Here is a 26,939-nt window from a genome sequence, read left to right on the forward strand (position 1 = left end):
GCTTTGGGATGTTGTGAAAGGTGCTATATAAATGCACGTTTTTCTTTTTGCTGCAGTGATCTATAAATTAATCTTCAATTCCTGTAGACCCCAGGCCAAACTTGGAGGGTTGGTAAACCCCAACTATGGGTCCATTCATAAAATCTCAGACAACACAATTACACTTAGCAAGTCAGCAAGACCAGCAATTAAAGTAGCAATGTCTGGTTGCTAATCCTCATTTGATTTAATAATTAGAAGATTGCAAATACTTCAGCAAAGGGTGTATTTCAATTGAAATAGCATCCACGTCTGAAAAAGTTTGAAAATGGCTGGGTGGGTCAAGAAGGATTCTGAATACATTTACAGAAGGAATAAAATTGGCCTTTCTCAGGGCTATTGAACTCCATTTTTGAAACCACACAGCCAACCTGACAAACAGCACTCTCAATTCCATCTTGTCTGGTATGACATATATTCTTGAGAAGGAAAAAACCATGGGAAAGAGCAGGAGAGTGGCACTAATTGGATAGCTTTTTCAAAGAGCTAGCAAAGGCACGATGGGCCAAGTGGCCTCCTTCTGTGCTCTGTGACCCAATGAATTGTGCATGAGCTCCTGTCCTCTTCTCACATGATGCTGTTGCGTTTTGCTAAAAATAATTTGCTTTGTAAACTGAGAGATGTCATCTTACTGATCAGCTGTCATAGTCCCTGGCTTAATCTGATGGTTATAAATATCCCGACGGTTATGAAATGAAAACACAGATCTCATTAATCAACGACAGGTTCCCTTCACTCCCACAAAAGCAAAATACTGTGGATGCAGGACTTCTGGCGTAACAAAAAAACAAGAAAAATGCTGGAAATATTTAGCAAGTCTGGCCGCATAAGTGGAGAGAGAAACAAAGTTAACCTTTCAGGTCAATGACCTATCATCAGAACTGAAGAAAGATAGAAATGTAAGAGCTTTTAAACCAGTGGAAGGGGGAAGGGGCAGGACAAACGGGAGGAGGAGCTCCATGATAGGATGGGGGGCAGTTAAGGGAGATAAAATGACAAAAGATTTCATGATGCAACAGCCAAAGTGAATGGCAATGGGTATAGTAAAGAGACAAATAAAAACAGAAAATGCTGGAAAAACTCAGCAGGTCTGGCAGCATCTGCGGAGAGAGAAACAGAGTCAACGTTTCAAGTCCAGCAGAACTCTTCTTCAGAGCCCATAGTTTTTATTTCAGATTTCCAGCATCTGCAGTATTTTGCTTTTATCTTAGTAAAGAGACAAAGGCTGTGCTCAAATGAGGCATGAATAGCTTCTAAAAACCATCTGATTGCAATATTGAAGGGGTAAAAAAAGAGACAAGACAAAACCAACCCAGCAAAACAAAAAAAAAACATAGAACAAGATGGAGGCAGGGTTTATGATCTAAAGTTGTTGAACTCAATGTTCAGTTCAGAAGACTGCAGAGAGCCGGGCTGAAAGATAAGATGCTGGTCGAAGTTGCCTTGAGACAGTGCAAGCTTTATCCCTTTTCCCTTCTCGATCATTCACCTTATCTTTAGGGTTCAGCTTTGAAAGTGGTGGATTTGGATATTCTGGACATGAAGCAGGGCTATTGAATTGTAATAGATGCACAATCTACACTATTTTGACAGGGGTCAGGTACAAATATCTGAGCACCCCTCTCTTCTCTTAGACCCATCAGTCTATAAATGTCAGCAGAAACATTAGGTCCTTAGACTTACGGGGCAGGATTTTATGGGCCTTCCAGCCCGATGGGATATTACAGTCCCCCTGAAATGTATGGCGATTTAAATGGCTCACCACATCCCCCAGGGGGAGACAGGCCGTGTCAGGGCTGTAAAATCCTGGCCATTATAGCGGAGATGTCCTCACCTCATTAGAAAGCTTCAGTATTTGGGACTCTCCTTGATTCAGTTAAATCAGGAAGAGACACATTGGGCCGGATTTTCCCACGGGTTTTGGGACCCCGGTTTTGGGACCAAATGGTCCCCCCCTTGTTAGGAGGCGGAGCAGGGGAACGATTTTTTTGCCAGGAGGCTATTATCCTAATTGACTGCCTCTGCCCTCGCTGACTAATTAAGGACGGCGGGCGGGCTCTCAATGCTGCCGCCCAATCAAGAGGGCTGGCAAATCTGGAGATTCGGCAGCCCCACCAGGAGAGGTGGTCGCTTCTGAAGCAGGTCGGAGACCACGAGGAAGCCTCGACACGGAGGCTCCCTTCAAGATTTAATTCAATGGCTGCCACAGGGAGGACTCCTCCGTGAAGCTGGTGGTCTCCACATGCAGTGGGGTGAGGGGTGGGGGCTCTGCTGGCTGCAAGATGCCAGAGAGCCCTCTAAATAACCCCTAATTGGGCCCTTAAATATGCAAACTGGCCGCCTGCCTCTGTTCACCGCTCTGCCCGCCACTTGGAAACTTCTCAACAGCAGGGCTGCACCAGGGAGCCATTCCGATGCAGCTCCCCTCGATTTTTCTGGCTGGCCCCCACCCCTCTCCCCTACCCCCCTGCCACTCTGGGGACAGGACAATATAAGCAATTGAGGGCCCAGCACTGATCCCTGTGGCACACCACTCATTACATCTTACCAACCTGAAAAAGACCCATTTATGCCTACTCTCTGCCTTCCTGTTAGCTAGCCAATCTTCTATCTATGCCAACATGTTACCTCCATGCCATGAGCATTTATTTTATGCAATAACCTCTGATGTGGCACCTTATCAAATGCCTTCTGGAAATCTAAGTACAGTACATCCATTGGTTCCCCTTTATCCACAGCACATGTTACTTCCTCAAAGGACTCCAATAAGTTGGTCAAACATAATTTCCCTTTCACAAAACCATGTTGACTCTGCCTGATTACCTAGAACTTATCCAAGTGCCCTGCCGTAGCTCCTTTAATAATAACTTCTAACATTTTCCCTACGACAGATGTTAAGCTAACTGGTCTGTAGTCTCCTGCTTTCTGTCTCCCTCCCTTTTTGAATAGTGGAATTACATCTACTATCTTCCAATTTAATAGGACCTTTCCCGAATCTAGGGAGTTTTGGAAAATTAAAACCAATGCATCACTAGCCATTTCTTTTTAAACCCTAGGATGAAGCCCAACAGGACCCAGGCTCTTATCAACCCGCAGCTCCAACAATTTACTCAGTACCACTTCCCTGGTGATTGTACTTTTCCTGAGTTCCTCTCTCCCTTCCATTTCCTGATTTATAGCTGCTTCTGGGATGTTACTTGTATCCTCTATAATGAAGACTGGTGCAAAATACGTGTTCAATTCATCTGCCATCTCCCTATTTTCCATTATCAATTCTCCAGACTCACTTTCTATAGGACCAACGCTCACTTTGTTAACTCGTTTCTTCTTTAAATATTTATAGAAATTCTAACTATCTGTTTTTATATTTCTGGCTAGATTTCCTTTGTACTCTAATTTTCCCCTCCTTATTAATCTTTGAGTCATCCTTTGCTATTCCTTGTATTCTGTCCAATCTTCTGACCTTCCACCTACCTTTGCATAATTATATGCTTTTTCTTTAAGTTTGATATTATCTTTATCCTTTCTAGTTAACCATAGATGATTTGTCTGTCCCTTGGACTCATTACTCATTGGAATGTATCTATTCTGTGTATTTTGAAATATCCCCTTAAACATTTGCCACTGCATCTCTGTTGACCTACCCCTTAACCTAATTTGCCAATTCACTTCAGCCAATTTCAGGCCCTCATGATTGCCCTTATTTAAGTTTAAAAACATAGTCTCGGACCCACTCCTCTATCAAACTGAGTGTAAAATTCAATCATATAATGGTCGCTGCTACCTAGGGGCATCTTCACTATGAGATCATTAATAAATCCCATCTCATTGCACAACACTAGCTCTGGTATAACCTGCTCTCTGGTTGGCTGCAGAACATGCTGCTTGAAGAAACTATCCCAAAAACATTCCATGAATTCCTCACCTAGGATACCTTTGCCCATCCAGTCTATATGTGGATTAAAATCTCCCATGATTATCACCGTGCCTTTCTGACAAACTCCCATTATTTCTTCCTTTATGCTCCACCCTACTATTTAGGGGGCCTGTACATGACTGCCACAAGTGACTTCTTGCCTATACCATTTCCCATCTCTATCCAAACCATTTCCGCATCCTGGTTCCCTGAACTTAGGTCATCCCTCTCTATTGTGCTAATACCATCATTAACTAACAGAGCCACCCCTCCATCTCACTTCCTGTCCTTCCTAAATGTCCTGTACTCTTTAATATTCAGGTCCCAATCCATGTTCTTCAGCAGCCATGTCTCTGTAATGGCCATCAAATCATATTTATTTATTCCTATGTGCGCCCTCAGCTCATCTGTTTGGTTTCGAATGCTTCACCAATAAATTCAATAGACAATTCAGGAAAAACCTCTTTACTCAGAGTGGTTAGAAAATGGAGCTCGTTACCACAGGAAATGATTGAGGTGAACAGCACAGATGCTTTTCAGGGGAAGCTGGATAAGCACATGAGGGAGAAAGGAATAGAAGAACATACTGATTGGGTGAGATGAAATTGGTTAGGGCTTCGGGTTAGGGGTTAGGGTTAGGAGGAGGCTCCTGTGGAGCATAAACACCAGCATCGAGCAGTTTGCCCAAATGGCCTGTTTCTGCACAATAATTTTTTTTAATAAATGACATTATTAAATGAACCTAACTCTTTCCCAGTTTGAGTGAGTTTGGAATGTCAATTCTGGTCAGTACCACTGCCAAGTAGTACTTAATATTAGCAAAAGAGATGGAAATACAAATTCAAGAAATAAATTTTTATTATCACCAGATGCCTGAAAGTAACTCAGATTTGTATACAGTAACATATTTTCTAGATTTTTTACAAAACCAAAACTGTGGTTTGGATACAGAATTTAAAAAAAACCAAAGTTATTCAAAATGCAACAAATTGAATGCAAACAGTAATTAGATACATATTTTCAATAAAAATGAAAGCTGCTCCTTGTTAAAAATGTTGTTATAGGTTCAAGCACACATAATAAATTGTCAAATTGCCATTTAGTCAGTGAAACTATAAGGGAGGGGGCCAGCATTTGTTGCCCATCCCTAATTGCCCCTTGAGAAGGTGGGGGTGAGCTGCCTTCTTGAACCGCTGCAGTCCATGTGGTGTAGGTACACCCACGGTGCTGTTAGGGAGAGAGTTCCAGGATTTTGACCCAGTGACAGTGCAGGAACGGCGATATTTTTCCAAGTCAGGATGGTGAGTGGTTTGGAGGGGAGCTTGCAGGTAGTGGTGTTCCCATGTGTCTGCTGCCCTTGTCCTCCTAGGTGGTAGAGGTCATGGGTTTGGAAGGTGCTGTCGAAGGAGCCTTGGTGAGTTGCTGTAGTGCATCTTGTAGATGATACACACTGCTGCTACTGTGCGTCGGTGGTGGAGGGAGTGAATGTTTAAGGTGGTCAATGGGATGGCAATCAAACGGCCTAGATATTGTCAAGCTTCTTAAGTATTATTGCAGCTGCACAATACTGCACATTTCCTGTCAAACGTGCTACATTACCACCGCCAGTAACATGGACCAGACATAAAGGTCCTGAAATGGGGGAAGGCTGATATCAATATGATAAGACAGGATCTGGCCAAAGTGGACTGGGAACAGCTACTTGTAGGAAAGTCTACATCAGAGCAGTGGGAGTCATTCAGAAAGGAAATAGTGAGAGTTCAGGGCCAACGTGTTCCCGTAAAGGTGAAGGGTAGGACCAACAAATCCAGGGAACCCTGGATGTCAAGGGATAGAGAGGATTGGGTAATGAAGAAAAAGGGGGCTTATGGCAGATACAGAGGGCTGAAAACAGCGGAAGACCTAGAGAAGTATAGAAAGTGTAGGGAGGTACTTAAAAAAGTAATTAGGAGAGAATATAGGGGGTATGATCATTAAGTTTGCAGATGACACGAAAATTGTTGGTGTTGTAAATAGTGAGGAGAAAGCCTTAGATTACAGGACAATATAGATAGGCTGGTAAAACGGACAGAGCAGTGGCAAATGGAATTTAATCCTGAGAAGTGTGAGGTGATGCATTTTGGGAGGACTAACATGGCAAGGGAATACACAATGAATGGTAGGAACCTAGGAAGTACAGAGGATCAGTGGGACCTTAGTGTACATGTCCATAGATCCCTGAAGGCAGCAGCACTGGTAGATAAGGTGGTTAAGAAGGCATATGGGCAACTTGCCATTATTAGCCGAGACATTGAATATAAGAGCAGGGAGGTTATGTTGGAGCTGTATAAAATGCTATCTAGGCCACAGCTGGAGTACTGTATGCATTTCTGGTCGCCACACAACAGGAAGGATGTGATTGCACTGGAGAGGGTGCAGAGGAGATTCACCAGGATGTTGCCTGGCCTGTGGCGTTTCAGCTATGAAGAGAGACAGGAAAGACTGGGGTTGTTTTCCTCAGAGCAGAGAAGGCTGAGGGGGGACCTGATAGAGATTTACAAAATTATGAGGATCATAGGTAGGGTAGATAGGTAGAAACCTTTCCCCTTAGCGGTGGTGTCAATAACCAAAGGGCATAGATTTACGGTAAGGGGCAGGAGGTTTAGAGGTGATTTGAGGAAAACTTTTTTCACCCAGAAGGTGGTTGGAATCTGGAACACACTGCCTGAGGGGGTGGTAGAGGCAGAAACCCTCACAACATTTAAGAAGTATTTAGATGAGCACTTGAAATGCCATAGCATTCAGTGCTACGGGCCAAGTGCTGGAAAAGGGGATAGATAGGTGCTTGATGGTTGGCACGGACATGATGGGTTGAAGGGCCTGTTTCTGTGCTGTGTAACTCTATGACTCTATACTGTAATTAATGCTATCTTGCATCATCAACTTAAAATGAACAGTTCTACTAGATAAAAATCGGTCAGTTAGACAGTATGATTAATCTCATTTGAATGAGCAACACTTTTATTATACTGATTCTTTTTAAATGATGTTATCAACCCCTCTCTTTCTCTATGTGGTTACAAGGCAGTCTGTTGTCAGCTTTGGCTCAGTGGGTACTGCTTTTAGTCTCTGAGTCAGACGTGACTGTCTGTTCAAGACTCACTCCAGAGACTTAACCACGAGATCCAAGCTGACGCTCCCGGTACAGCACTGAGGGAGTGCTGAACTGCTGGAGGCACCATCTTTCAGATGAAGCAGTAAATGGAGACCCTATTGTCCCTCTCATGTGGACTAAGAAAGATCCCATGGCACTTTTTCAAAGAAGACCAACTTCTCTAAAACAGTTTATGTGCTCGTGGGATCTCGCTGTGCACAAATTGGCTTCCATGTTTCCTACATTACAATAGTGACTACATTTCAAAAGTAATTAATTGACTATAAGCACTTTTGGACATCCTGAGTCTGTGAAAGGTGCTATATAAATGCTTTTCCTTATGACCAAGTGATGCACTCGCTTGGGGAGCTTGAGTCAGTAGCCTGGGATAACTCTATTACTGATTTTCCCCCCTCACTATGGGAGGTGCTTTGCGGAGTCAAGGATGAAACGTCTGCTTGCTTTCTTGCTGATGTCAGCCTTTTCTCAGGAGACCTCCTGGAGACTCTGGCTGTCAAGATATTTTCCTCGCACTGCATCTTGCACGCTATTGCTTGATCCAATAGCTGACTCTGACGAGCTTTTTAACTTGCAGCCCACCCTTACTAGCAACTGTTTGGTTTTCTCTGACTTCTCCTAATCAGAAGCCAGAGATAGATCCTCAGTAGAAGAGGCATCGGCTCGTCCATCTTTGAGTTAATCAACTGTAAAGACATAAACATCAAAATAAATCACTTACAGCTTTGGAAATACAGTCCCACCATTTAAAACATCCACATTTAAAAAGGGCATTAGTTAATATTGGCCAAGACATATCCGCACCTTGCTGAAGTGCACAGAATGTATTCAAAGAAGCTTCTATTGAGGCAGCTTTCATTTTCTTTATGCTTCCATTCCTTCTACAGTTTAAAGGTATAAGTTTCCCTAAGTACTGCCTCTAGATTATTTTTCGAGAATTATATCGGGATTATTTTAAAAAAGAGTTCCTCCTGCAGTCTTTATCCAGCCAGTGAAAACACAAGTATTGATATTGTAGAGATAACGCAGCAATTGTCATTTTATCTTCACCACGCCACAAAAATGTATTTCATGACTTTTCTTTTCAAACAACCATCCAAACAGAAACCTTTGTTACATCAGGCACAGCAAGAAGAGTAGGTCACTTGGACACAAGGAGAAGACATGCACATAGCATCTTTCACAACTTGAGCATGTCCCAATGCACTTTACAGCCAATGAAGTGCTTTTGAAGTGTAGTCATTATTGTAATGTAGGAAATGCAGCAGCCAATTTGCGTACAGCAAGTTCCCACAAGCATCAATGTGATACTGACCAGGTCATCTGTGTTTGTGAATGCTGGTGAGAGTGCTACCCACTGAGCCGTGGCTCCAAACTCTTGGGCAAAGAGTTAAGGCAGATTGCGAATGCATTTTTAATCAATGACTTAAAAAGAACAACTGCATCCACTTTGTAGCCCATCAGGTCAAATGTCAACATGTTTCAGATACAATTAAATGGTGCAATTTTATAATTTTTATTAACATTACCCTGTTATACTAGCTATCAGGTATGGTGAGCAAATCCTGTTCCATCACACAAGCCCACTATAGCCCAATCCTTCCTTCAATTCTTCTTTTCTCTGGTGGCTGGTTAATCGCCTTCATATCAACTATCTTCTTTTTGGATTTGGTGGGTGGTTTTACAGCCGATGCTCTTCCTGCCACTAACCTCCCCCATTTATCTGAGCTTGGGAACCAGCACCGATAAACACTGGCTTGCCTCTGCCAGTGGCTGTGTTCTGTAAATTCACACTATGTTTATTCTATTTCAAAAACAATATTCAGTTATGAGAAGCGGTAGAGAGACGGTTGATCCCAGAACTAAGACAAAGACCTTGCGCCTTTTCTCTCTTGAGAAGGAAAGACGGAGAGGATATGGGACAGACATGCTTAAAAATATGACCGTTTCAGGCACATTGAGGCAGAAAATAATATTGGCCCATATTCCATGGATCACTTGTTGCACATTCAGGCTGATAGTCAAAGAGGGTGAATACTGAGTGATGAGTAAAACAGCTCGAACAAGACACATTTCCTCCACATTAGATTCCACTAAGCATTTCTTTTGGGTACAGAATTTAAGCAAAATGGGTCATATTTAGAAATGAATCACAAAAAACGAGTAAGTGCAAGCGGAACATTTTTTTTACGAAGTATAATTAGTATGTGGGGTAGATTCCTGGCACAAGTGGTAGAACAAGAAGTGAAAAAGGACCAGATTGGTCCTTATCAACAAGTGGGATTCAGGGTTATTAAGACAGACAACAAAGGAATACTATACATAGGGAGGCTAGATGAAGCAAAGGTCATTTTCTGCCTGAACCTGTTACTACTTCACTGGCTATAAATAGAGGCATCAAGTTCAAATGCAGGAAAGTTAGGCTGAACCTTAATAAATATCTGGTTAGGCCACAACTAGAGTATTGCATCCAGTTCCGGTCACCACATTTTGGGAAGGATGTGAGGGTCCCTGAGAGGATACGGAGGGAGATTTTCCAGAATGGTCTTCAGGGATGAGGAGTTTTTAGCTACAAGGAATTGGAGAAGCTGGGGTTGTTCTCATTGGAGCAAAGGAGATTGAGGGGAAATCTGATAGAGATGTATAAGATTATGACAGGTTTAGATAAGGTCGAGAAAGAAAAGCTGTTCCCATTAGCTGATGGTACAAGGAATAGGGGACAAAGATTTAAGGTTTTGGGCAAAAGATACAGGAACTGTTTTACGCATCAAGTGGTAATGACCTAGAACTCACGGCCCACGAGGGTGGTGGAAACAGAAATGATCAACGATTTCAAAAGGAAATTGGGTAGACACTTGAGGGAAATAAAGTTGCAGGGATATGGGGATAGAGTGGAGGCACGGGACTGGATTGCTCTGCAGAGGGCCAGCGTGGACTCAATGGGCTGAATAGCCTCCTTTTGTGCCGTAATGACCTTATGGGTGGAATTTTACAGCCCCGTCGTGGTGGGGTTAGGGCCATAACATGTGGTGAGCCGTTCAAAAGTCCGTTGACTTCGGCAGGACTGGAAAGTCCCGCCCACGTAAAATTCTGCCCGATGACTTTATGACTGTTATAACACTTACAGCGTAGGGGACTTGTGGAAGATGCTATGCAGTGTTAAACAGCCATGGTCAAACAGTTTCTGTGGCAGCCTTCCTTTTGATATCCAGCTGTCTGTCTCCGGGTCATAGCAATCAAACGCATCACTGTCTTCAATGTTGTTGTTTGATGTGATGTAACGTCCTCCAGTAACATAGACCTTGTTGTTTATAACAGTAGCTCCGTGATGCATCTTCCTCTCTTTCATATCGGCACATTTTACAAATTGGCTTGACTTTGTGTCAAAGGCAATCACTCTTCTTGTATATCCTGGAGGGGGCAAAAACCACATTTAAAAAAGTAACAAAGCAATAATTCTTTGAACGGTAAAGTTTTTAATTAAGATATTGGGAAAGAAAGGCTTGTATTTCTATAGTACCTTTCATCACCCCAGAACATCCCAAAATGCTTTACCGCCAATGAAGTGCTTTTTGAAGTGTAGACACTGCTGTAAAGTAGGACATGCAGCTGCCTATTTGCGCACAGCAAGATCCCACAAACAGCGATTAGATAATGACCAGATAATCCATTTTGGTGGTGTTGATTGGTGGGGGGTGGGGGGGTTAAATATTGGCTGGGACACCGTGAAGAACTCCTCTGCTTTTCTTCAGAATCGTGCAATTTGGCTCTTTTGCCTCCACCTTTGCACAAAATTGCGGGATGATTTTAGCTACTCCATCATGAACCTTGTGCAATCAGGAAGTGACCCTCAATCCCCCCGTGGGGTTTCAGGAAGTTGCTGGATTTGCACCGTAAGTACAAATTGAACTTGCCGCGGAATGTGAAGGCTGGCACTTAACAACGTAAGGACTCTTTTAATCAGGGAATTTATGTCCATGCACTGACACTCAACCACTACAGCCCGGAAAGGGAACAATTGAACCTATTGAGTCTCATTCCTGCAGGTAGTAAATTGTTCTTTGAAGTTTCTTAAATTTTAAATTGTAATTTCTTTCCTACTTTTCTCATTGTCTCTTTGCTCTCTCTCTCTCTTAATCAAATCTTTCTTTCCCTCTGTTTATTTCTATTTCTGGACCTGATGTGACTCTATTTCATCTGACTTCCTTCTCCATCATTCCTCGGTTTCCTTCTCAATCCTTAAATTTCATTGGTTAAGGAGATAGACTGTTAATCCCATTGGTCACTGAGGTCTCAGATGATTTGTTGCCTCTCGCTGCACCATTAGCAACTGTGTAATGGCCCAACCTAACAGATTCTGGGCTAAAGTGTTATCTTAAAGCCAATCTTCTGAGTTGCTATTATTGCATCTATTCCATCTTACCTCCAACAATAATAATCTTGTCGCCAATCACAGCTGCAGGTGCACAGATGTTTTTAACCATCCTTGTCTCCATTCTGAACCACATATTCCTTGATATATTGTAAACCTAAATAACAATACAGAATTAAAACACTTCAAAGGTAATGCAGAAAAATACAATTCAAACTCTTTGGACCAAACCTTCCTGGTGCTTTGACTTTGCTGCTTTTAAAAATGCTTGCTGCTAAACTATCAAGGCTGAACTGGGTGGGGCTGATTCCCCTTCAAAAGAGAAGGTTGTTGGGTGACCTGATAAAGGTCTTTAAAGTCGTGAAATGGCCAGATAGGGTAAACTTGGAAATTTTGTTTCTGCTTCTGAGGAAGATTCCAGGGACCATTAACATAAGATCATCTTCAGTCTTCTGCCTGGAGGCACTCCCTTGATGATTATTAGAAATTCCCTTCCTATCAGCGTTGTGGGTGTACCTACACCACATGGACTGCAGCGGTTCAAGGAGGCAGCTCACCACCGCCTTCTAGATGGCAAATAGGGATGGGCAACAAATGCTGGTACAGCCAGCGATGCCCACATCCCGTGAAAGTGTAAATAAATATAAGTTAGTTGCCGAAACATAGTAAAATGCCATGATTTTTTTTAACTGCGGGCAGGGGGCAGGGGTAGGCCCTGAGGCTGCTTCAGCTAGAATAAGGTTCAAACCTCATGCTGTGAGTGCTAATCTGATCCACACACCAGCTGACTAGTAACACCCCACCACCCACCACCCCAGGCCAGTACATGGGAGTCACTAATAAATCCAATAGTGAACTCAGGAGAAATATTTTTACCCAGAGGGGGTGAGAATGTGGAACTCGCTACCACGAGGAATGGGTGAGTTGAATAGTGTCGATGCATTTAAGGGGAAGATAGGTAAACTCATTTGAGGGAGGAAAGAATAGAAGTATATGCTGATAGAGTGAGATGAGATAGGGTGGGAAGAGACTCATGTAAAGACTGGCATCGATCAGCTGAGCTGAATGACTTGTTTGTGCGCTGTAAATTCTACGTAACTCTGTGTAAAAGCAAAGAAGTTATAGTGAATGTTTACAAATCACTGATTAGGCCACAGCTGGAGTATGGCATTCAATTCTAGACACAACACTTTAGGGTGGATGTCAAGGCAGGTACTAGAATGGTTCCAGGGACTTCAGTTATGTGGAGAGACTGGAGAAGCAGGGATTGTTCTCCTTAGAGCAGAGAAGGCTAAGGGGAGATTTAATGGAGGTGTTCAAGTTCATGAAAGGTTTTGATCAAGTAAGTAAAGAGAAAATGTTTTCCAGTTACTGGCAGGAAACGATTAACCAGAGCTCATGGATTTACCGTAATTGGTAAAAGGTCTAGAGGGGAGGTGAAGGGGATTTTTTTTTCTCTAATAATCTGGTACACAATCCCTAAAAGGAGATGTAGGCAGGTAGTAACTTTCAAAAGAGAATTGATAAATACTTGAAAAGGAAAAATTTGCAGGGCTGTGGGGAAAGAGCAGGAGGATTGGGACTAATTGGATAGTTCTTTCAAATAGGAAAGCTGGGCTGAATGGCCTCATTCTGAGCTGTATGATTCCAGAAATTGCACTGTAGGAATGCTACCTGCAGGAAACCTGTGCCCTGTTTTTCATGATTGGACCTTGCTACTGGACTATGACAGTGTGGGAGTCACAGCATGTGAAACCCCACCCCCCTGCTTACATGGCTCTTAAAAGGCTGCACTGTTTTCAGGTACACCTGTGAACTGAAGGTGGATTGGTGAGGAGAGTGCAATTCCATTGCTGTGAGTTAGTACACTGATACCCTGCAATTTGTGCCAGTTAATTCTAAGTCAAATAAATGACTTAGGACATAGGAATATAGAACTTAGGAGCAGGAGTAGGCCATTTGGCCCCTCGAGCCTGCTCCACCATTCAATAAGATCATGGTTGATCTGGTTGTGGTCTCAACTTCACTTTCCTGTCATACGCCCCATAACCCTTGACTTGTCTTTCAAAAATCTGTCTAACTCTGCCTTGAATAAATTCAATGACCCAACCTCCATTGGTCTATGGGGAAAAGAATTCCATATACTCTGAGAGAAAAAACCCTCCTCAATTCAGTTTTAAAAGGGAGACCTCTTATTCTTAAACTGTCTCCCCTAGTTCTAGTCTCCCCCACGAGTCGAAATATCCTCCCAGTATCCCCTCAGGATCTTATATGTTTCAATGAGATCGCCTCTTGTTCTTCCAAACTCCAATGGGTACAGTCCACTCTGTTCACCCTTTCTTCATAGGATAAGCCCTTCTTCCCAGGGATGACTTGAGTGAACCTTCTCTGTACTGCTTCTAATGGATTTGAATAAGGAGATCAAAATCATACACAGTATTCCAGATACAAAAACAGAAAATGCCGGAAAAACTCAGCAGGTCTGACAAACCTGTGGAGAGAGAAACAGAGTTAAAGTTTTGAGTCAAGTCAACTCTGTTTCTCTCTCCATAGGTGCTGTCAGACCTACTGAGCTTTTCCAGCATTTTCTGTTTTTGTTCCAGATTTCCAGCATTCGCAGTATTTTGCTTTTATTACAGTATTCCAGATGTTGTCTAACTAATGCCCTTTACAGCTGCAGTAAAACTTGACTACTTTTACATTCTATTCCCTTTCCAATAATTGCAGGTCAGTATTTTACACAACTCTCATAAAGTCCTCACTGTGTCAGTGGCTTTACAACAGGAGATGCAGCAGTTGATATTTCACCTCAGTCTCTCAGGTGATATGAGTACACGAGTTATTGAGTGTGTCAATGTTGATCGTCTCATTTTCTGGTTTGGATTAACCTATCGACTCATATTAAATTTAATCTAACTTGCCAATAACTTGCATCTTGATGATGATGCATGTGTTACTCAGAGACTAATATTCATAGTGCAATGTTAATCTGAATACTCCCGAGGTATTTACTTGTTCGGGACTCAGACCCCTATCTCTGGAAACCAGCGGTTAGTTTAGGTTCAAATCAGCCTGACTCAGTAGGCTCTGTCTCAATTAAGGCTCTTTTTTCAAATCCTCTTTTTGCCAGTGACTCATTAATTCCTAATGTATGCTAATGTTTAAAACACAAATCTGTGATTAATTTCAGTCTCATTAGACCTGACCTTGGATGAACCTTCTTGATGTTTATATTCGGTGTAGTCTGATTAGCAGCATTATTGATGGATGAGGTGACAAATTGCCAGAATTTTCTGAACGCAGTGACTTCCAATAAATCAAAACTATAATTAAGAATCTCGTTGTAAGCAAACAGGAGCTGTGGAATAAATACTGCTGCAAACAACTGGGCTAAGCAAGTTTCTCTTGAAGTGTTTCCATCTGTGACTTAAACCCACTCAATCCTGTGATATTGTCAGATTTGCTTACTAGTGTTGGACACTAGGGTTCCCGAGGCAAGGGAAGATCTTCATGCACCTAAACTGAACTGACACCAATGGTCTTGAGGTGAGGGTAGCTAGAGCAAGTGATGAAGAATTTTAGTCATTAGGATGAGGAGAAGCAAATATTGGAGCATATGAGGGGAATTAGGTGCAATTATAGTGAAATGCAAAAGCAATCTAAAATAATAATATCAGGGAAAGAGGATATGAAGAGGCATATTTTGGGTTATTACCTTGCTCCTACATTAAAAAGCAAAGAAAGACTTGCATTTATATAGCACCTTTCATGACCTCTGGATTTCCAACACGTGCATATCTGTATGTAAAAAAACTGCAACCAGGGGAGGATGGGCCTGAAGGCTATACCTGTATCAGGCGAACGGCATTCTTTACAATGTCTTCTCCACCGAAAACATAGAGTCTTTGGTTCTTGGCAGCCATAGCTGGGTGGAGCACAGCAACGGGCATGGGTGCCATTGATTCCCAGATGCTGAAAATGCTGTCATATCTGTGTAGTGTATTCAGTGTCTCTTGACTTGGCCCAATCCCTCCCAGGGAGAAAATATAGTTCATGTGCGCTATCGTCTGATGAGAGTAGCATGGCACCAACATATTTACTTCAGACCTCCAACGGTTCACTTTCAAAGAGAAACTATAAACACTTGCACTTACAACAGTCTTCTTATTATCAATGATCAGTCCTCCAAGGATGTATATATTACTGTGTAAACACACTGAAGAAGCTTTGTAGAGATTTAGAGGAAGCTTAGAAAGTGCCAGCCACTGCTGCGTCCTTGAATCATATAGTAATGCCTCTCTTGTAATCTGCTGGTTACTCTTCCTCCCTCCAATAATGACCAGGAACTCCTGGGAGGGGTACCTGCGTGGGACATACCACATGGGCATAATGTCAGGGCTGTTTGAAGGGCTCAAGGAAAAGAGCAGTCGGCTGGCTGATTCCAAGATGCTTCTGCAAACAGGCGATGACTGAACAAAGGGATTATTGGCAATGAAGTGAAATAGGTAGGTGGGGTGGACATACTGGAGTCGAACTTTCTCAAGGAGCTCATGCACGTGTTTCTGCCTGGTCTTTGGGTCATGGTTGATCCAGGTTGTGAGCGTGTCAAAAACCTGCTCTTCCTCGGCACAGAGTTCATCATCTCCCAGATAGTCCGCAAGTTCAGTGCAGGAGAGCTCTTTCAAGTCCTCAGAGGATGCAACCTCCGGGAAGCGTTGCAAGGCGATTGCTTTTGCCTTTTTCTCCAAACTTGCATAGTTGAATATTTGGGCCATTCTCACCATGCCAAGGCAGTTCTCAGCCGATAATTGATTTTGCAAGTATAATGAGCACGCCTCAAGCACTTTGGGGTACTGGTAAATACCAGCTGCCTCCATCAAACAAAAAACATTTGCTGCATTTATGGTGATCTCTCCAGTATAGACATAATCCACAATCTGAGTTAGAATGTCCACATGGATCCCCAACAAATGGACACGGGTTAGGAAGCTCTCTTTGAAGTTGTTGCAAAACATGGCCCTGAAATAAGGGCTACTTGATGCCAATACATTTCGGTGACAAGGGACTTCCTTGTCTCCAGCACAAAGAATGACATCGGTCAATATCTCCTCTTGCCGTAGGGCATTAAGCTGTTTTAATAATTGATAAGACAGGTCCGTTTCTTTGAAATGGAAACACTTGTGGAGAAGCATATCTTGACTATCTTCATTCATGCTGGAAAACAGAAGGTTTTATAAACACTGAAATTCACAATGATTGTTCTTTCTTGAAGTTGCAACTCTACAACTCAGTTCTACATGCTTGTTTGTGGTAGCTCAGGAAGAATGGCAAATTAAACATGCAAATGATATAAAAATTCTGTAAGTGATCCTGCAATAAAAACACAAAATCATGGATATGGGTTGTTCATGGATGAGCAGAGATTACATTTTATCACAAGCCTCAAAAGTGACTCAATTGTGACCTGAACCCTGTGTTTTTTTTATTCATTCATAGGATGTGTATCGTTGGCAAGGCCTTCCTTAAATATGGGGACCAAAATTGCACACAGTATTCCAAAGACCCGTACAATTGTAGCAAGACTTCTTTATTCTTGTACTCAATCCCCTTGCAATAAAGGCCAACATGCCAGTTGCTTTCCTAATTAGCTGCTGTATCTGCATATTAACTGTGTGTTCCTTGCATGAGTACACCCAAGTCTCTTTGAACATCAACGTTTACAAGTGTTGCACCTTTTAAAAAAATATTCTGCTTTTCTATTCTTATGACCAAAGTGAATAACCTCACACTTCCCCAAATAACACCCCATCTGCCATCTTGTTGCCTGCAAATCTAACCTGTCCATGTCACTTTGTAACATCTTTGTGTCCTTCCCACAGCTTACCTTTCCACCTAGCTTTGTATCATTAGCAAACTTAGATACGTTATTCTCTGTCTCTGTGTCTAAGTCACTAATATAGATTGCAAACAGCTGACACCCTAGCAGTGATCCTTGTGGGTCTCCACTAGTTACAGCCTGCCAACTTGAAAATACCTCATTTACCCCTACCCCTTGTCTGTAACTAATCCTGTCCATGCTAATATATTATCCCCACCTCCATGAGCCTTTATCATGTATTAATGTTTTGTGTGGCACTGTCATGAAGAAATTAATGTCTATAATGTTATTGCAAATTAGTTTTTAAAATAGAGTTTAGTGGTGTCTGTGTCTATGTGTGTATATGTATGTGTGTCTTAATTGGATTAAAGCCAGCTGGTCTAGAGGCTTTGATGTATAGAAAGAAGTAGGTTTGAAATGGTAAATAGATAAACATGGGGAAGTTTAGAAACAAAGGTGTCAAGGGAGCAATTTGCATTTTTAGATAAAGCATTCAACATATTGGGTGAAATCTTACACCTAGCTAGAAGGTCCCAAGCAATGTGTTTTTTTTTCCAACTTACTAATAAAATTGGCGGAATCAAGGGATGTTATTGTTAGAAGAGGAAAAATTAAAAGCCTAGTGATATGATAAAAAAATTTACATTCAAAGGAAAAGCCAGGTATAAACAGAAAGGAGTTTGTGTGTGTAAGGCAGAAGCATTTAAAATCTAACCAGCCTGTATGCCTGCAACTGTGAATGCAAGGAACTAACTTGCAAGGAACCTAATTTTGCATTTGTAAGGTCAAATGTGCTTTGCCTGGGGTCTCTTTAAATCTATGAGTTTTACTGTTGCCTTATCGGGGGTGTAAGTGAGAGTCAGATTAATTAGAGGATTTTTGTAGCTATTATAGAGGTAATTTCATGGATATATGTATGAACTTACAATTTTTCTTGTATTAATAAATGTTTAATTTAGTTTTATAAAAAACCTCTTGAGACTCGGTGGTCTTATTACTACTGAATTCAAAGCCTACATCTTGAAACATAAAAATTGCAAGAATAGGTTGTGACATTTGTTTCAAGTTTCCCTCTGGGATTTGAGCCGCTCAGCCTTTACCATCGGCTGTGTCATAATAAGCACCTTATCGAACACCTTTTGGAAATTGGAGTATACTACATCTGCTGGTTCCCCTTTATCTATTCTACTAGTTACATCCTCAAGAAACAGCACCACCAACATCATATCACTCCCTGCAGCATCTGATTGGTTTGCTCCTACAAATGCTTGCAGCTATCTCCTCAACATCACCAACTTCTACTGACAACACCATCTCTGACTATTTCCTTGTGTTCTATTCCAGCCTCTTACTCACCCTCATCCTTAATTGTGTCTGTGTCTGTCCCTGGAAAGTCACTTCCTTACGATTGCAGTCTCAATCTCCCAAATACCTACCCTTGAGCCTGCCCTTCGGCACAACACTCCTGTAGCCGTTGATTTGTTCAACTGCTCCCTCATCCCTCAACACAACCTTCATCCCCTCAGTCTGGCCCCTACCCCTCATGCCCAAGAGGTGCTAACTTGAGCTTAACTCATCCAGACAAAGCTTGATTGCATCAAGCTTAAAGGCAGCCTTCATCATGGAATTGGCACCCCAGTGGCGACATTTGATTTGTACTAACTTTGGGCATGGCTGTACAATGATTTTTCTTTTACCCTTTCATGGGATGTGGGCATCCCTGGCTATGCCAGCATTTATTGCAGATCCCTAATTGCCCTTGAGAAGGTGGTCGTGAACCACCTTCTTGAACTGCTGCAGTCCATGTGATGTAGGTGCACCCACTGTGCTGTTAGAGAGGGGGCTCCAGGATTTTGACCCAGTGACAGCGAAGGAACGGTGATATATTTACAAGACAGGATATCAATAATAGGACAGAAGTTACCATCAAAAAGATTGTGAAAATGTGGGGTCCTCCTCTGCTGCTATATTTATGATGAGACAGGACCTCCACCCATTGCCTCTGACTCAGAATTCATTGGGACAGCATTGGTGCAGATGGGTGATCTGCTGTTTGGGAGATTGGTGGACAGGGTTGGGGGAGGTATGGTGGGGAAGGGGAGAAATTCAAACTATTGGCTGGCTCCTGAGCTCAAGCCAAGTTGGTCAATCTGAAGAAGCTTTCAGATTAAGCCTCATGGCAAGTGATAGTTTTGTTACAGTTTTGTTGAGAGGGCTGGCATTGCCACTTCTGAGGGCCACTTGGCAGAGTGCACAAATGCCAAGAGCACCAATGGCACAACATTGAGGAATTTCATGGTTGCTTCACACCAGTACCACTCTTTATATTGCATTGGCAAGTGGAAAGGCAATGTGGGCAGGAAGACCATTTAAATGTCACCCAATTCCTGCCTTGTTTGTTATTCTTTCGTGGGATGTGGGTGTCGCTGGCAAGGCCAGAACTTGTTGCCCATCCCTAACTGCCCTAGAACTGAGTGCCTTGCTAGGCCATTTCAGGAGGCAGTTAAGAGTCAACCACATTGCTGCAGGTCTGGAGTCACATGTAGGCCAGACCAGGTAAGGATGGTGGATTTCATTCCCTAAAGAACATTAGCGAACCAGATGGGTTATCGCGAAAATCAATGTTTTTTTCCTTTCACATTCTTTCACGGGATGTGGGCATTGCTGGCTACACCAGCATTTATTTATTTGAACCTGTGTCCCCAAAGTATTAGCCCAGGCCTCTGGATTACTAGTCCAGTGACATTACCACTACTCCACCATCTCCTCCTCTTTCCCCCTGCCCAGCTCCTCCTCATAATTCGCCCATTGCAAACATTCTCTAGGAAATTTGAAGCCAGAATTTTGCAGGAAAGACATTCTATCAAAGCACAATAACTTTCTGTGTAATGGACCTTACATGTAAATATTTCAGGAGCAATTATTCATGAAATCCATACAAGACATTTCACCAACTCTGCCAAAGAATTCTATTTAAGTATAATATCATTTTTAAACTTGTGTGCAAGGAAGTGACAAGCACACAAAGACTACAAGTTACTGGAAAGATTCAATGCGGTCTTGCAGTGGGTGGACACTAGCTAAATTTCTAACAGATTATTCTACTACCTGAATGATGTTTCTTCTCGTGGTTGTGGGGTTCAGAGCACAGTCTTCTGTATTGCGTTGAATTTCCCTCTTCTTTTCTGACTTGATGCCACACACACACGCACACACGCACACGAGAAGGGAAAGTGAAGGACCTCCGTTGAGCAACGGCAGTGAATTTTCCCGAATTAATATTTTCCAGATTTGTTAATGAGCAGCCAACCTTCCTTTGATACTTGTATTTAGTTGAGCGCTCAGGCGCATAACAGTGTCTACATTCCAGGACTATTAATAGGGTAGTGTGCACTTGCAGCTGATAGCACATGTGACTTTTCAGTTACTTGTTTGCACTGAAGGGTGAGCTAAGCCAAGTAACATTTTGATGCCAGCTCTTTGGGGGCCTTGTTTTTTTTAGCTCTGTGCACAGGCAGAGATGAACAGCAAGATGCACCCTCACCTACTTTAAGCCAGCGACTTATCCAATGGAAACCAACGCCAACTGTTGCTAAGCCTGGATTAATTTCTCCGAGCTCCAGTTTCCATTAGCACATTAAGGGGGAGTTTTGTTGCTTTGCAGAACATTCGGAGAAATTTGTGCAGGATGGGAGGGGGATTTCTGCAATCACTGTTCTTACAATTTGAAATAAGTTTTTTTTGAAAGTTCATCCCCACATGCCACCACCCATCCCCCTACCCCCTGAATAATTGAACTTCTGCCAAACTTTTCTTAAGCACAGTTGTCAAAATCATTTTTTTTAAAGCTTCAGGAGAGTAATAAAAAGAAAAAAGACCAACCGATTTGCCATTTCTATAGCACCTTTCGCAATGTCCCAAAGGCCAATGAAGTACTTTTGAATTGTGATCATTGTTGCAATGTCGGAAGAGCAGCAGCCAATTTGTGCACAGCAAACTCCCACAAACAGCATTGAGATAATATCCAAATCATCTGTTTTCTTTTGGATATTTAGGGATAAATATTGACCAAGTGACTGGGTGGAGCGGGGGAGGTGATTGAGGGAGGGAAGGGGAGGAAACTCCCCTGCTCTTCTTCGAAATAGTTCCACAACAGCAATGTGCTAATGGCTGCACAGTCTGTTTTTAGTGATACATTGGCTAAGAGCTAAATATCAACCAGGATAGCAGAAGAAAACTACCATGGGATCATTTACATTCAACTGAGAGAACAGGTGGGGGCTTCTGTTTAACATCTCATCCAGAAGGTGTACCTCTGACAGTGCAGCACTCCCTCGGTACTGCGCTGGGAGTTTCAGCCTTGATTCAGTGCTCAGGTTTCTGGAGTAGGGATTAGAACCTTGTGATCTTCTGACTCCAAAGTAAGGGTGTTAGCCACTGAGCCAGCTGGCACTGTTTCATTTCTTTCACATGGGCCTAGGATAAGTTTGCGAGGGCAGCAAAGCATACACGTTTAAGAACAAAGGCTAAGACTTTCCTGTCCCACCCGCCACTGGACCGGATATTCCCACTCGAGGTCAACGGACCTTTTGCTGGTCAGCCAAATCTTCCATCCCACCCGTGACAAGACCCCGGCCAAAGTGCTTACTGGATTCTCATCTCCATCAACCATTTAGTTCCAGTACTGATTATTTCAGAAGTATTTCCCAATTTATATTGCAGCAAAATGACTCAGGAAAACGCTTAATCTTTTTGATAATGTTTACTTGGACCTTTTGGCTATTTGCAGCTTGCTTTATATTTTATTTGTAAATATTCAACTTACTATACTAAGTTCTGGCTGCTGTGTTGATAATGGTGATGTGGACCCCATTTTGGGATCCAGAGAAAAACACTCCCAAATGCCTGGATTTGACAAACTTCATGTGGGTTTCATTTCTGAATTGCTTGTGCTGTGAATGAAATTTCTCACAGGCTAAAAGAGACATTAAAATACTCTCCACATTATGTTTTAATAGTTCCCACAGAAGTTTGGCCATTGGAAACAATGTGGAAAGGCATTTTTTAAAAGGTTTAGGAAAACCATTGTGTGACAGCCATCATAATTCTAAGGTCATAAGTGGGGATGTTCGCTGATGATTGCACAATGTTCAGCACCATTCGCGACTCCTCAGATACTCAAACAGTCCACGTCAAAATATAGCTAGACCTGGACAATATCCAGCCTTGGGCTGACAAGTGGCAAGTGCCATTTGTGCCACACAAGTGCCAGGCAATGACCATCTCCAACAAGAGAGAATCCAACCATTGCCCCTTGATGTTCAATGGCATTATCATCACTGAATTCCCCACATTCAACACGCTGGGGGTTACCATTGATCAGAAACTGAACTGAATTAGCCATATAAATACTGTGGCTACAAGAGCAGGTCAGAGGCAAGGAATAGTGCGACAAGTAACTCACCTCCTGACTCCCCAAAGCCTGTCTATATCTACAAGGTACAGGTCAAGAGTGTGATGGAATACAGTCCACGTGCCTGGATGAGTGCATCTCCAACAACACTCAAGAAGCTTGACACCATCCAGGACAAAGCAGCCCGCTTAATCAGCACCCCATCCACAAACATTCACTCCCTTCACCACCAACGCACAGTAGTAGCAGTGTGTACCATCTACAAGATGCAGCAACACTGCAGCAACTCACCAAGGCTCCTTAGGCAGCACCTTTCAAGCTCTCGACCGCTACCATCTAGAAGGACAAGGGCAGCAGATACATGGGAACATCACCACCTGGAAGTTTCCCTCCAAACTACTCACCATCCTGACTTGGAAATATATCCGTTCCTTCAAAGTTGCTGGGTCAAAATCCTGGAACTCCCTTCCTGACAGCACTGTGGGTGCACCTACACCACATGGACTGCAGCGGTTCAAGAAGGCAGCTTACCACCATCTTCTCAAGGGCAATTAGGGATGGGATAGTAAATGTTGGCCTAGCCAGCGATGCCCACATCCCATGGAGGAATTTTTAAAAATGTTTCTACTTGTCGGGTAGTTAAAATCTAGGGGTCATAAATAGAAGACAGTCACTAATAAATTCAACAGGGAATTCAGGAGAAATGTTTTAACCCAGAGAGTGAATGTGGTACTCATTACCTCTGGGGCTAGATGAATAGTATAAGTGCATTTGAAGAGAAGCTCACTAAGCATATGAAGGAGAAAGGAATGGAAGGATAGTGTGAGAGTGAGATGAAGTAGGGTGGACTGAGGCTCGTGTGGAGCTTGAGCACCAGCATGGACCAGTTGGGCTGAATGGCCTGTTTCTGTGCTGTGCATTCTATGGGCAGACTTTCTGGCCCCGACGCCACAAACTCTCCTGTCTGATGATGATACTTGATAGTGTCCTGGCCAGAAAATTCCAATCTACGTTTCTGTTAATGCAGTTCGCAATGCGTTGGATGTTTGCTTGGATTTGTTTGGATGGAGTTCCAGAGGTTGGTACAATGTAGAGGAGTGGAAGAAAGGGGGAATGGAGCTTTATGGAGTTGGGAGTTGATGGGTTACAGGGAGTCTAACAAATCACATAAGAACAGTACTTGCAGTAAGATAGCTAGAGAATTATAACAAGTAACTGGTGGAATTTTCTGCTCTTTGGCTTCCAATGAAAATATGACATGTTTGGAAAACTTCCAACCAATAAATGCTGGAAAGTAATAAAGAGGAGACTAAAAGTTAAGTTTGCTGCTCTCATAAAATCATGTTCACTTTCGGCTATCCTTTAATTTTTCAATAACCTCAACCCACAGCAAGACCAATTCGATTGCTGGCTCAAAAATTTGTGCTGATAGTATTGGAGCGGAACTGTATTTGTGTGGTCCCAGTGCCAGGAAACTATTCGTCTTGGCTGAGGCCTAGCATAGCAGAGGAGACATCATGGAAAATAACATCAGTCACTCTGTACCTGCACTGCAGTTGACCCACATACAGAGAAATTGGCAGCAAAGAAACATTATGGCCCTGGTCCATATCACAGTGTGATAGTCAGCAACAACTTTTGGTTTGCAGCAACAGTATTTTTATCTGTTGATTATGTTTTGTAGTTATCGTGTATATCCAGCACACTCCGTCCAGCAGAGGGAGATTTAGCAAGGCTCAGGTTATGATCTCACCTCATATTATGTCAGTTATTTTTACTGTATTAAAGACAATGACTCTCTATACCTGCTTTGTGTCCTTTTTAAACATCTTTTGTGATAATGCTGCTCACCAGAAGACGATTTGGAGCCTGGTAATCCAATCCCCTTCTCTGCATTCTTCAGGAGCTATCCAAATTGTTGCTTTGACTCTCTTCCCCAAACGGTCATATGGTCATCCCGATTTCTGATCTGAATGCCGAGCTATAATAGCAACTCCTCAGGAAATCCAAGAGATTGTTGCCAGGTCAGGCCAATTCCCCTCCATTTCCCAGTGCTTAGGATTTGATGATCTGACTTGTTTTGATATGTCTGGAAGCAGGGTATTACCCAAAGCTCAACTCCCAAGGCCTTCAGCCTGGAAACAGGGGCAGAAATCCAACTGTTGGAGCAGAATCTCCTGGCTTCTTGCCAGGAAAGCAGTGGCCAGAAGCTCCCCATTCCTGGAGATTCTTAATGGAGCAAGGGGGGGAGGAGGCTGATAAAAGAAAGCACTTGCCTTTTGACCTTGCCTTGTCCTCCTCTTAGCTCCTCAAATCTGAGGGGGTTGGCTGAATGCAAGTGCTAAAGCCTCTTATTCTGGCTTCGTCTCCAATTGGCAGGAATTAGAGTTTAAGTAGTATCTCGCTACATGGGATAGCCCTGTCTAGATCTGTCCAGCAGGCTGAAACACTGGAAATCCCTGGGCATTGGTGGAGAACTGGCTTAACAACATCAGCTTGCATTTGCATAGCACCTTTACTGTAAAAAAAATGTCCCAAAGGCACTTCCTCCGGGAGTACTATCAACCAAAAATTTGAGACTGAGCCATGTGAGGAGATATTAAGACGGATGGCCAAAAACCTGGTCAAAGAGGTAGGTTTAAAGGAGCATCCTAGATGAGGGGAGAGGTTTAGGAAGGTAACCCCGGAGACGGGGGCCCAGGCAGCTGAAGGTAGAGCAATGAAATTCGGGCATTCGCAAGAGGCCGCAACCGGAGGGGCCAGACAGTTGCCAGGCTGGAGGAGGTTACAGGGGCAGGAAGGTAATGGCATACCGTGCTCTCCCTCTGTGTTTGTCATGGAAACTGTAGATCTCGTCCTGGTCTCCCTGGTGCCTTGTTTTAATTCTTTCCTCCCCTTCAAATAAAGGTTTGAACAGATGATTTCATTAACATCAAGGCTTTATGAGAGCCTACGATCTAACAGGAAAGGGTATTGTACTGGTGGCTACAGCCAAGATTGCCCTTAATGGAAAAAAAGTCTCTGTTGATATAGAAAGTGCAATGTGAAAAGAGCTCGAATTGGAAAGATTGGAAAGAGTTTTGTCCTCTCATGCCGTTTGATAGGCATGTCCTTTCTGCCCTTCTCCCATGGCTGTGCCTGATACAGCAGGCTCACATTGTTAAGAAAGAACTTGGCATTTCTATAGCCACCTTAAATGCTGGGAGTGGTAGCATAATGGCAATGTTACTGAACGTGTAATCCAGAGGCCTAGACTAATGCTTTGGAGACATCAATTCAAATCCCAACATGGCAGTTGGGGGATTTTAAATTCAATTAATAGGCCTAGAATTAATATGCTAGTCTCAGTAATAATGATCATGAAATGATTGGATTGTTGCCAAAATAATAGGGAAGGAAATCTGCCAACCTGGTTAAAAATAAAGGGTCGCCCATTTAAGACAGAGTTGAGGAGAATTTTCTTCCCTCTGGGGATCATGAGTCTTTGGAACTCTTCCTCAAAAGGTAATGGAAGCAGAGACTTTGAGTATTTTTAAGACAGAGGTAGATAGATTCTTGGTTAACAAGGGGATGAAAGGTTATCGGGGGTAGGTGGGAATGTGGAGTTGAGGTTACAATCAGATCAGCCGTGATCTCATTGAATGACAAAAGAGGCTTGAGGGGCCGAGTGGCCGACTCTGGCTCCGAATTTGTATGTTCATATGTTTGTATGTTTATCCTTATCAACTCTGGCCTGCATGTGACTCCAGACCCACCGCAATATGGTTGACTCTTAACTGATCTCTGAAATGGTCTAGCAAGCTGCTCAGCTCTGAACAGCTCACCACCACCTGTTCAAGGGCAATTAGGGATGGGCAATAAATGTTGGCTTTACCAGTGACACCCACATCCCAAGAACAAATAAAAAAAAGGGCACCTTGAACAGCCTCAGGACATTTTAGTTTTGGCAAAGACCTGATATTTGTGCTAACAGTAAGTTCTGGAATGATATGTAATCAGACGAGCTGTCATAATCTGTCATAGGAACAATGACGGACAGGAAAAGACTCTCTGGTCCACATATCCTGTGTATCACAATATAGACACTCCCCACTTCACCCAAAAGCTTTGTGATCTCCAGGGAGAGGAAAAAAAACAGATTAAAAGGAGACTCAGGTGAATTTTGGGGGA

At 42.8% G+C, this 26,939-nt stretch overlaps 1 protein-coding gene across 1 annotated transcript; it reads right to left on the reverse strand.

Moving 5' to 3' along the window:
• Positions 1–6,821: 6,821 nt before the first annotated feature.
• On the reverse strand, positions 6,822–20,627 carry LOC121279023 (kelch-like protein 38). Its single transcript, XM_041189772.1, has 5 exons — positions 20,465–20,627; positions 15,327–16,692; positions 11,530–11,635; positions 10,232–10,517; positions 6,822–7,792 (listed from the first exon to the last, which is right to left on the reverse strand). The coding sequence occupies exons 2-5, from the start codon at positions 16,689–16,691 to the stop codon at positions 7,789–7,791; spliced, it is 1,761 nt and encodes a 586-aa protein (XP_041045706.1). The 5' UTR covers position 16,692; positions 20,465–20,627; the 3' UTR covers positions 6,822–7,788.
• Positions 20,628–26,939: the final 6,312 nt, after the last annotated feature.

The sequence above is a fragment of the Carcharodon carcharias genome, chromosome 6 (assembly GCF_017639515.1).
Source record: "Carcharodon carcharias isolate sCarCar2 chromosome 6, sCarCar2.pri, whole genome shotgun sequence".
In the NCBI taxonomy this organism is placed as follows: domain Eukaryota; kingdom Metazoa; phylum Chordata; class Chondrichthyes; order Lamniformes; family Lamnidae; genus Carcharodon; species Carcharodon carcharias.

Bases quoted from the DNA above. Each gene is read 5' to 3' on its own strand.
- LOC121279023 (XM_041189772.1), bottom strand. From the start codon at position 16,691: ATGAATGAAGATAGTCAAGATATGCTTCTCCACAAGTGTTTCCATTTC. The intron at 11,636-15,326 runs GTATAGCCTTCA...ATTGTTATTTAG, and splicing joins ATGCCGTTCGCCTGATACAG to GTTTACAATATATCAAGGAA. The intron at 10,518-11,529 runs GTAAGATGGAAT...TGCCCCCTCCAG, and splicing joins CAAGATTATTATTGTTGGAG to GATATACAAGAAGAGTGATT.